General features: G+C 39.5%; 1 protein-coding gene across 8 annotated transcripts in view; it reads left to right on the top strand.

Annotated features, from left to right (window-relative positions):
• PCDH17 (protocadherin 17) overlaps positions 1–13,575 on the top strand; it is a 106,722-nt gene that overhangs the window by 74,244 nt on the left and 18,903 nt on the right. For 3 of the 8 annotated variants that reach the window (XM_084617348.1, XM_084617350.1, XM_084617349.1), the window contains exon 4: positions 1,160–1,243. The exons of 3 other annotated variants lie outside the window; for them this stretch is intronic. In XM_084617348.1, the coding sequence (XP_084473474.1) occupies positions 1,160–1,243 (84 nt within the window). Of the gene's footprint in view, positions 1–1,159; positions 1,244–9,839; positions 10,052–13,575 lie in introns of those variants that run through there. 2 more of the 8 variants (XM_084617353.1, XM_084617355.1) reach the window with 2 other exon arrangements.

The following is a 13,575-nucleotide window of genomic DNA, read 5'->3' on the forward strand; positions in this document are numbered from 1 at the left end:
AGAAAGAAAGAAAGAAAGAAAGAAAGAAAGAAAGAAAGAAAGAAAGAAAGAAAGAAAGAAAGAAAGAGATCTGCAGGGCAACAGTGTGAAAAAATGTTTAAGCTGCCTACTCAACCTGTTTTACACTGGAATTCTGCATAATTATGTTACAGAGGAGGGGGAAACAACAGATGTTGAATAAAGATTGAAAGTAAGAAAATGAGATTGTTCAAAATAAAAAAAATTGAAAAGGAGCTACAGTTGCTCTCAGCTAGACATTTTTTTGGCAAGACTTTTAGACAGCAATCTATTTCTCAAATTCATTGCCCATTTCAGTAAGATTAATGTAAAACAAAGTGTTTCTTTTTGAGTCTGATCATTTGAACAATTATACAGCTTCAGTAATCCCCAAGTCAATCTTTCAGAAAACAGCTGAATGTTTCCTCAAGCAATTTCATAAAGTAGATTAAATTAATTTGATATCAGGTCAAAAAAACTGCAAGTACTTTGGATGAGTAGGTGTTTTTTCCCCTATTATCTTATATAATTAATTGTTTTTACTTTCTGTACAAATATTTAAATAATCAATAGATTGGACAGTTGTTCCCAATCTTTGTGGGATAAATGCCATTAAACTATACTAAAACTTTTTATTTATTTTTTAATGTCACCTTTCAGACATCCCCTGACACACCTCAGACATTAGAGCAAAGGCAAAACTTTTACTTGAAAGAGAGTGGGTCCCATTTTTTCCTCTCATTAGCAGATAATTTCTGGTTTTGACTTTTAGTACATTGTTACCTTGAAGTTACTGTCAATAGTGAGCCACGGTATAGCCAAAATGAAGTGCTGAAAGATACATACAGAGACAACACACTATTATCTGAAACTATTTGAATCACCACTATGACACTCCCATTATCATTTGCACATAGAATAATTTACCCATTGACTTCAATGGGAGTTTTTCCTGAGTAGATCCTTCACAGGATTAGTCCTTGACTGGAGGCCTCATGCATTTCTGTGACACTGCTGCCCTACTCTTAGAGATGGTCATTCAAAAAGGTTGTTTTATACAAAAGCAGAGACCATTTGGGGAGCGGGATTCAGAATTGAAATGGACCCTTTTCCCAACATTTTATTTTTCTACTTGTTAACTAAAAATATTTTATTTTTCAAGCATTCCCGACTTTGCTTTCCTTTGCTATCCTCACCCTACACACCATCACAAGTAGACTTCAGTCTGTTGATCTGCTTCTGCCAGGTGAGCAAATACTTCATCTGCTAGCTGTCTTCTCTTGTGATCAGAATTTTACATGTAAGATTATGAATCTTCCTAGGTTTATTTTTTAAGGCTATGGCGCAGAACTTGATAAGACTGTATTATTTCTTAAAGGGCTTACAAGTAACATGATGAAGAAAGAGACTGCAGATTTGTATGCATTTTATATTCCAGAAGAGTTGAACCAAAATTTCATCTGAATAATATTCAAAGTTAAATCACTCTGCCTTACTATATTTGCATTAGTCCTGACAGAACTTTATAAAAGATGGGATGCAATGCAGAGAGGGTAGAGGTATGAAAGAAATGAAAATGTATCTGTGTGTGTGCATGTACGTTTTCTGGACATGCTCTTACTGCAGACTTTCACTGAAATGTATCAGACATGAATATCCATAGTTCAACACTTGAACACATTTAATACTGCAAGTCTGCTACTACCACCAATCTCTGTAGGAATTGTATGGTTCACAAGCACCAGCATGTTGATGGATCTGTCTGTGGAATCAGGACAAATCTTTCTTATGATTCATTTTTGCCACAGATAAGTCGTAAAACTAAGGCAGCAGATTGATGGGGGTTTAGGTTTTCTGCACTTGTTTTAAACAGTAGATGTAGAACAGGTTCTTCTGTTTTATAGCCTGGAGCTAAACTGTCAACATAAAAGATGTTCGGACTTAATACCTGAGAACCAGGCAGAAGAATTTCTTCCTACTTTTTTTAGAGCAGATTAACTGCCACACAATATAGCTCGTTACTGCCTAGTGTAAATTTATTGAAAAGGCAGTTTTTGCTAAAGTACATGAAATACTTTATCTAGTCATTATCTGCTTTACTGCAAGACGTAGAAATCAGCGGGAGAGGATTCTCCAGCAGCTCAGAGAAGAAAGATATTCACTCAAATCACTGTCTGTCTGTGGAGATTTCTGCATCTGACCAAAACTTATTGGGCTTGAAACATTATTCTTCCATTTTGCGTGAAAGTGAGAGAGAGATCGAGAAACAGATTGACATATATATACCAACTAACTGTCACACGATGTCACATGATGGTGGTTAGAAATAATTTTGATTTATTAAATCTGTAATTAAAGAAGAAAAGAGTGGAAGTGATGATCACATACAGAGTAACATAACTAAAGAAATAACTGTTCAGGTTTTGCCATGTTTGATGAATATTGTGGGTTTCTAGTAATTAATGAAAAGGGTGACCTCTATAGAAATCAGTATATCATTTTGTTATTATACCTATGTCATCTAACAAAAGCATATCACATCATTTTTTTCTGAGTTAGAAAATAGCCTGTGAAACAGTGGAATGAAAAAGAAAACAAAGTATCATAGAATATCATGGTTGGAAGGGACCTCAGGAAGTCATCTAGTCCAGCCCCCTGCTCAAAGCAGGACCAATCCCCAACTAAGTAAATGATTTTTAACAAATAACAGCATTTGTCATCATCAGCAGCTTATACCTAGTAGAAACTGCCTTCTTTTTTGTAGTTGTTTTCCATGTTCCTCATGTATAATTTTTTCTAGGAGTGCACATGCCCTGGACAATAGAAGCCAAATCCTGCTCTCTTTACCCTTGCAAAACTGCCATTGAGCCAGTTCTTGAGAGGTGCAGTGCAACTACAACTTTGAGGGGGGTCTAAGAGAATTGTAGTTGCTCAGTATCTCTGAAAATTCAGCCCATTCATTTTCTCAAGGTAGATGTACTCCCATATTTACTTATATGACAGAATTTAACATGAAGTGTTTGCTTTAATTATTTATTACTGATAAAGCTAAATGGTGAAAAATATTTGCTGGGTATTTTTGATAAAGCTAAATGGGGGAAAGTTGTGCTGAAATGCATTGTTGTTTAGCTTTTATTGGAAATGAAACATCCTTTGTTAGCCTTTGCATTGCATAGGATTTTCTTTTATTTTTGCTTGATGTCAGAATTAAAAAATCCACCTGTGCTTAACCACAGCCCTTTATCAAAGCAATAAGCTGATCTTGCAGGGATTTGTGATTGAACAGTGGGAAAGGCAGCAACTTACTCAAAAGGTGGATTGGGTGTTTTCTGTAACCACTAAATGTTTGGGCGGAGTTGTTTTTAGTTTTTTTTAATTTTGCCCTTAAGTAAGGCAGGTATATGTCAGACATCCTATTTACTGCCTCTGTGTTTTAGTCTGTGGATAATGTGTGTGCATGTGTAAATGTTTTTTTTGTTAGGGTTTTTGCCTTTATTTTTTCAGAATGACCTCTGAATAAATAACTTTTTTAGTGAATGGTGTTTTTCTGTGTATGTAAAAAAAAGGCATAATTAAGGTTGTTAAGTATAAAGTTTGCCTTACCTTGACATTTGTCCGACATTGAAATTCTTACCTAAAGGGCTCCATTCATGAGGGTGCTTTCCTTTTAAAACAAATCCTTTTTGCCACTTAAAATTATACTTTAAAAATAGCACCTAAATTACTGGAGAGCCAAGGTTTATGAACCAGTGGGTCTAGAGCAGGGGTCTGCAACCTCTGGCACGCGTGCCAAAGATGGCACGCAAGCCGATGTTTAATGGCATGCTGCTGTCTGCTGAGTCACCGGCCCCACTCAGCCCCCTGCTGAACCCAGGCCGGGACTCCAGCAGGCAGCAGCGAGCCATTAAAAATCCTGCCCGCCCCGACCTGCTCTTCTCCGCCCCCACGCCGGCTGTTGCTGCAGGGCAGGCGAGCTCCCCTTCCTCTTCCCCCAGAGTGCTGCGTTCCTGCCCCTCCTGTCCCTCCCTGCCGCCCATCAGCTGATGACCCTTGCGAGGGAGGGGGAGAAGCGGAGCTGCAGTGCGCTTGCTGCTCTAGGGAGGAGGCGGAGACGAGGTGGGGACGGGGGGTGGAATCAGGGCATATGCCCTCCAGCCCCCTGCTGTGAACCGCTCTGGGCAGGGGGCTGGGAGCACCCCCACAACCCCAGCCCACACCCCCAGCCCTCTGCCCTGACCCCTGCACCCCCCTTACACACCCCCAGCCCTCTGCCCTGATCCCTGCACCCCCCACACACCCAGCCCTCTGCCCTGACCCCTGCACCTCCCACACACCCTAGCCTCCTGCCCTGATCTCTGCACCCCCCCATGATCCCAACCCTGACTCTAGTACCCCCCACACATACCCAGCCCCCTCACACCCTATGTCCTGATTCTTGCACCCCTCACATTCGCACCCCCACCCTGAGCACCAAACGGGAGCTCCTGCACGCCCCCCCCACTCCCCACATTCCCATCTGCACCTCTCGCACCAAATAGGAGCTGCCCAAGTAAGCACTCCACACCTAAACCCCAACCCTGAGTCCCCTCCCTCATTCTAGCTCCTGGCCAGACCATACACCCCAACCCCCAGCCTGCTTCTTCACCCCCAGCCCTGTGCTCAGTGCACTCCCACCCTCAGCTCAATGCAGAGAGAGAGAGGAAGAGAATGAGCTAGAACCAGGGAGAAGGTAGGTACCCACTCTATGTGGGCAGGGGCAGGATCCCAGACTGGCAGCGGGCTGAGCAGGGCCGGCAGCCGGGACCCTGGCTGGCAGGAACCGGCGGACTGAACCCCAGACCGGCAGCAGGCTGAGCCGCTCAGCCCACTGCCCGTCTGGGGTCCCGGCCGCCAGCCCTGCTCAGACCACTGCCGGTCTGGGGTTCTTGCTTCCAGCCCCTTGCCAGCCGGCTCCCGGCCCCAGGCCCTGCTCAGCCTGCTGCCAGCGTAGGCGAACAGAACCCCAGGCTGGCAGCAGGCTGAACGGGCCGGTGGCATAAGATCAGCATTTTAATTTAATTTTAAATGAAGCTTCTTAAACGTTTTGAAAACTTTGTTTACTTTACATATGACAATAGTTTAGTTATATAATATATAGACTTATAGAGAGACCTTCTAAAAAAACGTTAAAATATATTACTGGCACGCGAAACCTTAAATTAAAGTGAATAAATGAAGACTCGGTACACCACTTCTGAAAGGTTGCCGACCCCTTGTCTAGAGATTGTGGGTCTTGCATTCTAGAGAATGATGAGTCAGAATTTGCAGTCCAGATTCAGACAAAGCTCCCATTATTGTCAATGGTACTGTTGCTCGAATCAAGATTGTAGGATTGGGCCTTATGTGTATACTCTGGTTTGTTTGCATAAGACCCATAGTATGTTGGGTATCTGTTTTTTAATAGAGTTATGTTCTGAGTAGATGTAAGTACCTCAGACTCTTATGGCCAGCACTGTCTTAGATTCTCTGTCAGCTCTTGCTGCTTTCTTGCCCTGTACCAGTATGGATAGGAGATTGTTTGCTGTTCTCCATGTCTGGACAATGCCATTAGGGGCCCCATAGGCCAGTCTCTAGCATCAGTGATACTCTCTACCTTCATGGAGGGGATAGGATTATAAGCAAGTTTCTTTAAATTAGCTCTTCTTTCCTGTCTACTTGGTGGATGCAAGGTGTTTCATTAACCATGTGCAAATTTCTTGCCGAGTGATTCAGCCCAACTGGGCATGACAAGTTATAGCATGTCATCCAAGAAATTTAAAAACCATGTTCCTGAAAACATGAGTGTGAGAAGTAGCAGATATCACAAATAAAAACGCTTTTATATAAGATTTCATTATGAAAATAGGCTGAGTTCTATTTGCCACAGAAACAAAAACAATCCATTTGGATGTTTGGCTCTGCAGTTTTGCTTATATTTGATAGCAGAATTGTCTGCAAAGGATATTTTCCCACCTTGCCATGAGAAGAGCTAGGAAGTCACTATTTAGGATCTAAGTCCAAAATCTTCAAATGTTTGCATCTAAAGGTTCAAATCTATATCTATATTTAGGCACCTCAATCCTCATTAGGTGCTTGAATACACACTTAGTTGACCAACCTCAGAAACCCATATTTGAACATTTTAGCCAATTTTGATTAGTTAGTTTATGGTAACGCTCATGATGTGCTGGGCACTTTCCCAGGCATTCCAGAATGGAAAGTTCTTGCCCAAGCAGCTCACAGTCTCAGGACAGATAGATAGGTTGACAGAGGTTAGGGAAAGAAGAAGAATAAAGAGGGAGATATATTATGGCAAGTCCTATCTATCTATCTGTCCTGAGACTGTGAGCTGCTTGGGCAAGAACTTTCCATTCCTGAATGCCTGGGAAAATAAATACAAGGATGGACAGATAGATAGATAGATAGATATCCCTGTATATTATATATGTATAATAACCCTTTATTTACTTGTATTTATATATGCAAGAGGGATATATATTGATACATATAGTCAACTAAGAATTGTAGACAGTATATTAGATGTAGGTCTTCAAAAGAGAATTAAATGTGAGAGTAGTGGTCTTTCAGATGAGTTCAAGGAGGTCATGGGAGGGGGGCAAGGAAGAAGGCAGAGGCATTTGTGCAAGAAGCTGACAAAGGCGTGGTCAAGATTTGAAGGGAGGAGTGATGTGATCAAATCAAATTGCAAGCAAGACCACTAGTACCTGCTGAATATGAGGGTCTGAATGCAAAATTTGGTTTGTGAGCACTGAAAGAGTATATGTATAATAAATGGGGCGGGGGAACTTTATTTTTTCTATCCCGAACTCTTGACCCTTTCTGTGATTTTGGTGGGTGACTCCCAGGTAGATTTGCACTTGAGAGGAGCATGCTAGAGAGAAAGGGCTGCATACTCATTACCCTCTTCTGCTCATTACCTTCTCTGCTCCTACCTGCACGCCACAGAGCCATGGCTCCCACATTCCACTAAGAGGCCTCCCTTAAAGCAGAAGAAAAACACAGCAAATTCTATCAGAGGTTTGGAAACTCTTAAAGCAGATTTTGCTCCATGTAACAGAGAGTAACAGCTGGTCCTCAAAGTATTTATTTGCTACTAAATTATCACCACTTTTATTCATGATCTGTGTTCCTCACAATAGATGTTCTCCACTTTCATTGTGCCACGTCATAGCTCCTTGTTAATTTATCCTCTGTCTATGATTCTTCAGCTGCTGTCATAGGGATCTCTAAAGCTGCTTGTTAAGAGAAAGCATTTTAACAGATGCCCTTGCACATTGGGATGAATGTGTTATGGATACAGAATTATATTCACACTTCTTACAATCACCTTTTTCACCTGCTCAAGCAGTGAACACCTCTGGCTTGTTGTCAGTTCACTTGATTGCAGCGTGGGAGGTGTACAGGGTCAAAGCAAGCCTTGTATCTTATGTTCTGTCATGCAAGTCTTGTGAGCTTTATTCCCATACTCCCAATTTTGATATGGCTGCTTTGTGCTTTTAGAATTACAGTATAGTAACAGCATAATTAAATCTTTTTCATCCATTTGTAGGATGACAGCTTTGTCCCCATAATATATATCCCTAATATCCTTATGAATTTAACATATACATATGTGAAGCTGATCTCAATATGATAAATTGCAGAGAGATGTGATAAATTGACTTTATCTTTTACCTTTACCTGACTAACCTGCCCCCTGAAACTAGTCCCTTTCCCGGGGACTTATTCAAACTATCCATCCCTGCCAGCCTTTCTAACAGCCATCATTATTTTAAGTCTACCTGTCAAACAGAAATTTCCTCCTTCCCAAAATTCCACCTTTGCCCAAACTGTGATAGGCAAAATTCAGCTCTGCACCAGCAACAGCTTTTCTGTGTATAAAAACGTCATTAGCATAGGCCCCAATTCAGTAAAGTACTTAAGCACATGCTTACTTTTAAGCATATAAGTATTCTCAATGAAGTCAAGATAGAAATTTGCTTCCTTTTTTAAAGACTGTAAATGAGGAAAGACAAAAGTAAGCTTCATGTGTAGCTGTACAACAAAGTCAAAGGGACTGGCTCAGAGAGCTCCCAGCATGGCTTGTGAGCATGAAAGCATACACAATAAACGGCCAAGATGTTTATTGTCTTTCTTTGCTCTGTCCCAAACACTTGATTCTTTCCATGATTTTGGTGGATGGGCCTAAGTATTGGGCAGACCAAAAAAATTCTAAATGCTAGGTTGGCAAGTCAGGCATTTCAGCGCCTAGCCCATTACTGTGTTTGAAGATCTTCATGTGGCATTTTAGAAAGATTTTAACTCTCTATTTAAATCTATCCTCAAAGATCTCAGGTTCCCCTCTGTAGGCCTTTGTGATTCAATTTATCTCTGAAAAATTGTCAGTTAATAGTTGTTTTTTTAATTTTAATTTGTGGGTGTTATGGAGGGAGGAATAGAGAAAGTGAATAAGTTAACTTTAATGTTTTGACTTACGTAACCCAGAAAGTTACTTTTAATATGATATTTTTTTAGGTAGTGTAGCTCTACAGGTGATATCTACCAAATGGAACTTTTTACAAGGCATATCTGAAACTATAAATCTGATTAAAAGAAACATCTTTGCTCAAATTGCTTTCCACCCTTAAAAGAACGCTTCTTTAGATCCTTACGGTTATCTCCTTCTCTTGGACTCCTATCCATCTAGCTTAGTTTAACTTAACTGGCAACCTTAGCTCCCTCCATGGAATTGGTTCCATGAATATGATGAATAGTCTCAAGAGCAGAGAAGCAAGCTGAATTTAACCCTTTCCTTTTAACACAGTCTTTTGGGACTCCCAAATCCTACTGGCAGGCACTGATTGCTGAATAATAAGCAGTAGGGGATTAGCTGCATCTGTATTGACTGTGTCTTTGGAGAATGCTACCAGTAACACCAATTCTGTTTGTCTACCACTAGGAAATGAACAAAGGAAATGTGTTAGAAGCAAAATATGAACAACAGGATTTAGCATGGTAAACAGGTGCATATCCCTGTAGAAATCAGATAGCAAAGCAGAGAGAGAAATCCTAATAGGAAAATGTTGCTTACAGCTTCTAACTGGTTGGGTTTAATAGGCGTATTTTCCTTGACCTCCTGTACAGGATTACAGCTTTGCTAGAAGGAAGACTTGAATTTTAGATGTGTTCATCCATGTCATCAAAGATGCATGTTATCATCAGAGCTAGAGTTGGCTAGCAGTGACACTGAAAGCATTTAGAAAACTCTGTGCTTTCCCCTTCAAAATCAGAAAATACAAAGCAACAGAAATGCACATACTGTAGTTAATAATCCTCTGTGTCTGAAATACTTTATTCTCCACTTTTGTCCTCATTAGATTTGTAGTTTGGGATTGAAGAGTCCACTATACTCAAAGATGACATTTGCTGATTGTTTTATAAAAGATATGCTACCCATAAGAAAAATAAAATAAAAAATGATTTTGTAAAACTTTCACTTATTAAATGCTACAGCTCAGATTTTCTTGGAAAAAAAGAGACTGAATATGAACAGTCTATACGAAATGAGTTTTGATTGCCTATTTCTATTAAATATTAGAGAAGACATTTTATGTTTCATATATAATTTCCTCTCCCTTCTCTGTTTTCCATTTTGAAGTTCAGAATACCTAATGTCACTTTTTCTACTGGAGAACAGTTAATTGGTTAAAGAGTTACCTTTTCTTTATTCATGTGTATTGGCCATTTTCATATTTCTTTTCTTATGTCTTTTTACTTCAGTGCTTATCTTTTTTTAATTTTCGTTCCAATTTCTCATTCTACAGGCTGCCAATACATAGCCCCGAAGATACTGTAGATGTTAGTTTCAGTACTCTGTCCAGAGGGTCAGTAAGCCTCTGAAACACTCCCTGAAGGTGTGCAGATGCATTGAACTGTGGCTGCAAATGTTGGAGGCAGATCGGAAGATCCAGCTGCCACTGAATTCACTTGAACATGATGTAGACCAGTAGGTTCTAGTGTCTGAAAGTATCCATAGTAATATATCATAGGAGCATTTTGTAATGCAGGTGCACTCTACAGGATTGCTGTCACTGTTTACACTTGATTGTGTTTTAAGAAATTAGCTGCTAAATATGTGATGTCAACTTATCAGAAGGGCAGAGGCTTATAGGTTACAGTGAGGTTTATTGAAACCTTTCTTTATCCCCAACTCTGGCTCCCTAAGAAGTACTCTTATTGAATCAAATAGTTAAACTGCTAATTTATTTACATAAATGATATTTGAATAAGTGTTCAGAAGCCAAAGACCTAATGGAAAGAAAGAGGTCAGGCCTCTTGAGGCTTTGAAATAGGAATTTCTGGCTCAGAGTGCATTGCTAGCAAACCCAACAGGGGAACAGTGATATATCACAATGAATATTACAGGTACATTGTTCTAGTAAAGTAAACTTTCTTCTCTGTTTTTCTGTTAGAAAAGAGAAAAGCTGCATATAACAGATCTTCCTCCTGCCCAGCTATTACTGGTGGTGAGCCCAGCTTACTTAAAGTCAAAGTTCAAGATCCAAAGCTAGTGGTTATACAATACCAAGAGAGGCAGACGGTCATGGAAAAACCTGTAAATAAACATGGGTTAAGACTTACTCTTTAGAAAACAAAAGTTAAATTGTATACTTCTGATAGTGTCTACCACAGTTCTGTAGGTAGATAGACAAGGAGGAGGAATGCACCTTTATTTTTGTATGGAAATAACTATGTGGAAGAATAGCTTAAATCTTGTTTTGACTAGTATGCTAAGTAAATATGACATAGAAGTCATATTGTGAATAGGTATATGTACCAGCAAGGTGTCATTTTACAGAGTGACTTTTTTTCTACCAGAAGGAACACTTAAGAGCCTGTAGACTTGTGGAGGAAAATGGATAATCATAAGCATTACAAAAATAAAGACCTTGAGCAGTTATAGTGTTCGTTGTTATAATTCATGAGGGATGTCAAATTTCTAGCATGTTACAGATTTTTGTGCTCCTTTGCAAGAAGAATTCATTTTTATTAAAGTTATACACACATTTTTCATCTGGAATTAAGATCATTGCTAATGTCGCCATTTCCTCTGATGCAAACATTAGCACGGAGATTCAGATAATTTCAGATTAGGCATTCCTCTTGTTTGTGTGTTTGCTTTAGTTTTGTGCAATTGCATCAGTATTTTAATGGACCACTATTCTGCATGAACTACCAGACCAGAGGTCTGGACATGCCATAGGCTTGGAATTTTTCAAAATGCTGAAAAATCTGAGATCAGGTGCTTTGCCTAGGTATTGCACTCTTTTGCCAGTAGCAAGCTGAATATTACACTAAGCTGTAGAGTACCGCTGCAGCTCACCCAAAACCATTAATGAGCGTAGCTTCAAAAATGACTCCTCTCCTGCCTTGCCAGTCAATTAGGTTCTAGGACGGCTGATATGGGTGAAGAAGGGAGGAATGGCAATCGAAAAAGAAAAATGAGAACAAATGGGAAATGAAATTCCAGTTCAAGCATTTCCTGATGGAAACAGCACTGAATTTGATTAAGCAGCTATGAGAAGTACCAAATATCATACTACAAAAAGACCACTGTTTCTATTTAGAAGGTAGAAATAAACTATTTTGTTGACAGCCATGATGCAGAGCAAATTCTGTCTGCAAACCCTGCCAGTAATGTAACAGTAATTCTCCAACATAACGTTTGTCCTTTTACTTATTTATTTTGTATTAAATGTCCAGAGCAGAGATTTTCACATAATCATACTAGGGACAATTAAGTCTATTTTTACATAGAGATGGATGCCATGTGTATATGAGTAGCAGTTACGCTGGAAGCATATGCATGATACCAGCTTTACAAATACTTGGGCTCCCTAGGCACTAGATAATTTTGAGCTAAGGGAGGGAATGTTTTTCATGTTATAACGTTTTTTTCCTTGGTGGTAGCAAATTAACTGCTTTGTATGCATCTTCAGCTGGATCTGCACAGAGTCACTTGAGAACTTAACAAATAAGTTTAAAGCTCTGCCATTGTATCATTTTAGCTAAATTACATGCCTGAAACCTATGAAGCATGGTGTGTGATGTACCTGTACAGTAGCAGGTAGCACAAAGAAAAAAAAAATTAGAGTTCTCTTTCTCTTAAGAACAATTTTTTACTTCCTTAACTCCTTATGCGGTTTTTCCTACTGAAGGACAACAAGTATAGTTACATGTGGTGCTACTTATCCATTTTGGCCCCTTAATAGTCAAAGCAACATTTTTCATTACAAGAAAAATAAAGCAAATCAATGTCTTATTCAGAAGTCCATTGGTCACTTTTAGAACCATCAGACAACCTTTGGGGATCAGTTGTTTCGGATCCCTGTTATATTTTATTCTAAGATCCAAACGATTTAGACAGCTGAGCCAAAAAACCCCACACCTTTTCTTTCCATGCACACAGAAAGACTAAGAGCAGAGGTCTAATATAAAACAAAAGCAAATTAAGGTTTAGTAGAAATCATATATGAAGTTCTGTATTAATTAAAGCAAAAGGCTTCAGGAAACCAAAATGGCTCTCTGAATAGCCCAAGATAGTTCATAATGTTTACGTCTACAACTAGATTGGTCATCTTTCTAAATGTCTGCACCCATGTCTGCCTAAATGAAAGGCTCTATCATTTATGGAGTGGAGATTTTGTCCCAAGGAATTCATGGACAGACATATTGTGTGATTTATCTTTAAGAGAAATGATGAGGCTTCCTCAGTAGTCTTAAGGGCAGAAGTAGCATCTACCTGCTTTGCCTGAGCTGTTTTTTTAGACTGTGGAATGTCTTACTGTAGCTCCTCCTTAATAAAGCATGAGGATAAAGTAGTAGACAACATCTCTCAGAACGATTGCACTTCCATTTTGGTTGTGCCTGTGGATGCCCTTTGGCTTCTTGACCAGTTCTGTAGTATGTAATGCAGTTTCTCAAAGGAATATGATTCAGATTGTAGGAAGCTAATGGCCAGGCAAAGTAGCTTCTAACCAAATCCAGGGAGGTTATTTGGGAAACCTGTGGACGAGTAATGGCAAAATCTTTGGGGAAAAAACCCAGAGAGACTACAAGTCTTGCTGTAAAACAGAATGCCATTTTGTTATGGCATAGTACTCAAGCAGATCTCTGTAACAGATGAAGATACAAGTTCAAAGGTGATGCGTACCAAGGTGACTCAGCTGCTTATTTCAACACATGCAAATCAGAGGAACCGAGAAAGTTCCTCCAACAGAGAATTTTTAAGGTCTATATTCTATTTTAATTATGATCCTCAAAGTATTAAAAAACAACAGCACAATCTGGAACTTGAGGCTCTTGATCAGGCATCTGGAGAAATTAAAGTTCAACATGAAGACTCTAAAAGTCATCTTCAAACAGAATCTCTTAGTGATTTTTTAAAATTATTATTGACTGTGAACCTGGAAAAAATCTAACTGCATCTCTCTGTGTTCCCAGTAGTCTATGCCAAAGTTCTCATAGTCATAGAGGCAGCTTTCAGACAAAGGGGCATCT

Source organism: Lepidochelys olivacea (assembly GCF_965140295.1).
Source record: "Lepidochelys olivacea isolate rLepOli2 genome assembly, chromosome: 1".
NCBI lineage: Eukaryota > Metazoa > Chordata > Testudines > Cheloniidae > Lepidochelys > Lepidochelys olivacea.